We start from the raw sequence: 1201 nt of genomic DNA, 5'->3' as shown, positions 1-1201 counted from the left end.
CATTCACTCATGTGCATACAAGATTCCATCATGAATTTTGGATGTGTTTATTTCTTAGATAATTGACCAATAGAATGTCCTCTTTCCACAGTTTAGTAAAAGCAAGAGACAGGGAATGTCTTCCCCAGGGCTGTCAGAGACCCAGACAAAACTGGGAGGGGACTCCTGAGGACAAATAAAAGGACACTCAGATCCCTGGTCTCCCTGATTGGCTTCCTCCTTAAAAAGGTGGCACTCTGGATTCAGGGGCCATTCAGGGCCCATTGTATCCCCTTCTCATCTCCATGGCTACTGAAGATACTGGTCTCCTCCAGAACCAGTTAGGGCTCCAGCTAGGCCTGTGGTGGACTCCATGATTCCCTCCAGGGCCCATGCCAAGGTTGGGGCCATGGGGGTGGTAGACAGCTGTGTCAAAGACGTTTCTCAGGGACAGGGAGTTTCTCTAGAAAAAGAAGGGCAAATCATTTCAGAATCATATCCTCTTCTCCCAAGCCTTAACATGGACTTGTTCTGGAATCTTCTTTCCCTTTGTATCACCTCCTTCACCTAGTACTTCTTCCTCTACACTTTATTCCTTCTTTTGACTTTTCCTCAAGTCAATAGTTTGCTCAGTACATTGATTGGCTCTTCCAGTTCTAACTTGCTACTTCTCTTTTGTAACATACTCCTAGTCTTTCTTTCCCCCAACTTGGTGGCACTACTATTCATACCCCATATCCTCATGTTCCTGCTACTCCTTCCCAAGACACTCTCCTACATAGTAGGCAGGCACTCACCACACAGAAGAAGAGCCCAGCAAAGAATCCCACAGCCACTACAACTGAGACCAGAGTAATGAGGAAGATTTCCCATGGTTTCAGGGACCCACTGGGTATCATTTCATTCACTGGAGTAGTAGCACTCGTGCCAACCCTATGGGAAGTTGTATGTGTTCCAGTTGGAGAATGTGTGCTAAAGACTCCTGTGGTTGCACTGGATGCAGTGTTGGCAGCTATGCTGGTCCCACTGGAAGTCACACTAGATCCAGGGTTGGAGACTGTGCTGGTCCCTCCAGAGGCTGTGCTAGATTCAGTACTGGAGGTTGTGCTGGCCCCACTGGAGGTCACACTGGATTCAGTGCTGGAGGCTGTGCTGGTCCCTCCGGAGGCTGTGCTAGATTCAGTACTGGAGGTTGTGCTGGCCCCACTGGAGGTCACACTGG

The 1201-nt window shown here is 48.8% G+C and overlaps 1 protein-coding gene across 1 annotated transcript in view; it reads right to left on the bottom strand.

Moving 5' to 3' along the window:
• Positions 1–252: 252 nt before the first annotated feature.
• MUC21 (mucin 21, cell surface associated) overlaps positions 253–1201 on the bottom strand; it is a 14371-nt gene continuing 13422 nt past the window's right edge. The window contains 2 exon segments of the mRNA XM_059401519.1: positions 253–442; positions 777–1201. The exon segment at positions 777–1201 is cut by the window's right edge and continues 11 nt beyond it. Coding sequence (XP_059257502.1) covers positions 254–442; positions 777–1201 — 614 coding nt within the window. The 3' untranslated portion in view covers position 253.

The sequence above is a fragment of the Mustela nigripes genome, chromosome 5, assembly GCF_022355385.1.
Source record: "Mustela nigripes isolate SB6536 chromosome 5, MUSNIG.SB6536, whole genome shotgun sequence".
NCBI lineage: Eukaryota > Metazoa > Chordata > Mammalia > Carnivora > Mustelidae > Mustela > Mustela nigripes.
The sequence above is the reverse complement of the archived record's forward strand: the minus strand, read 5'-3'. Positions and strand labels throughout refer to the sequence as shown.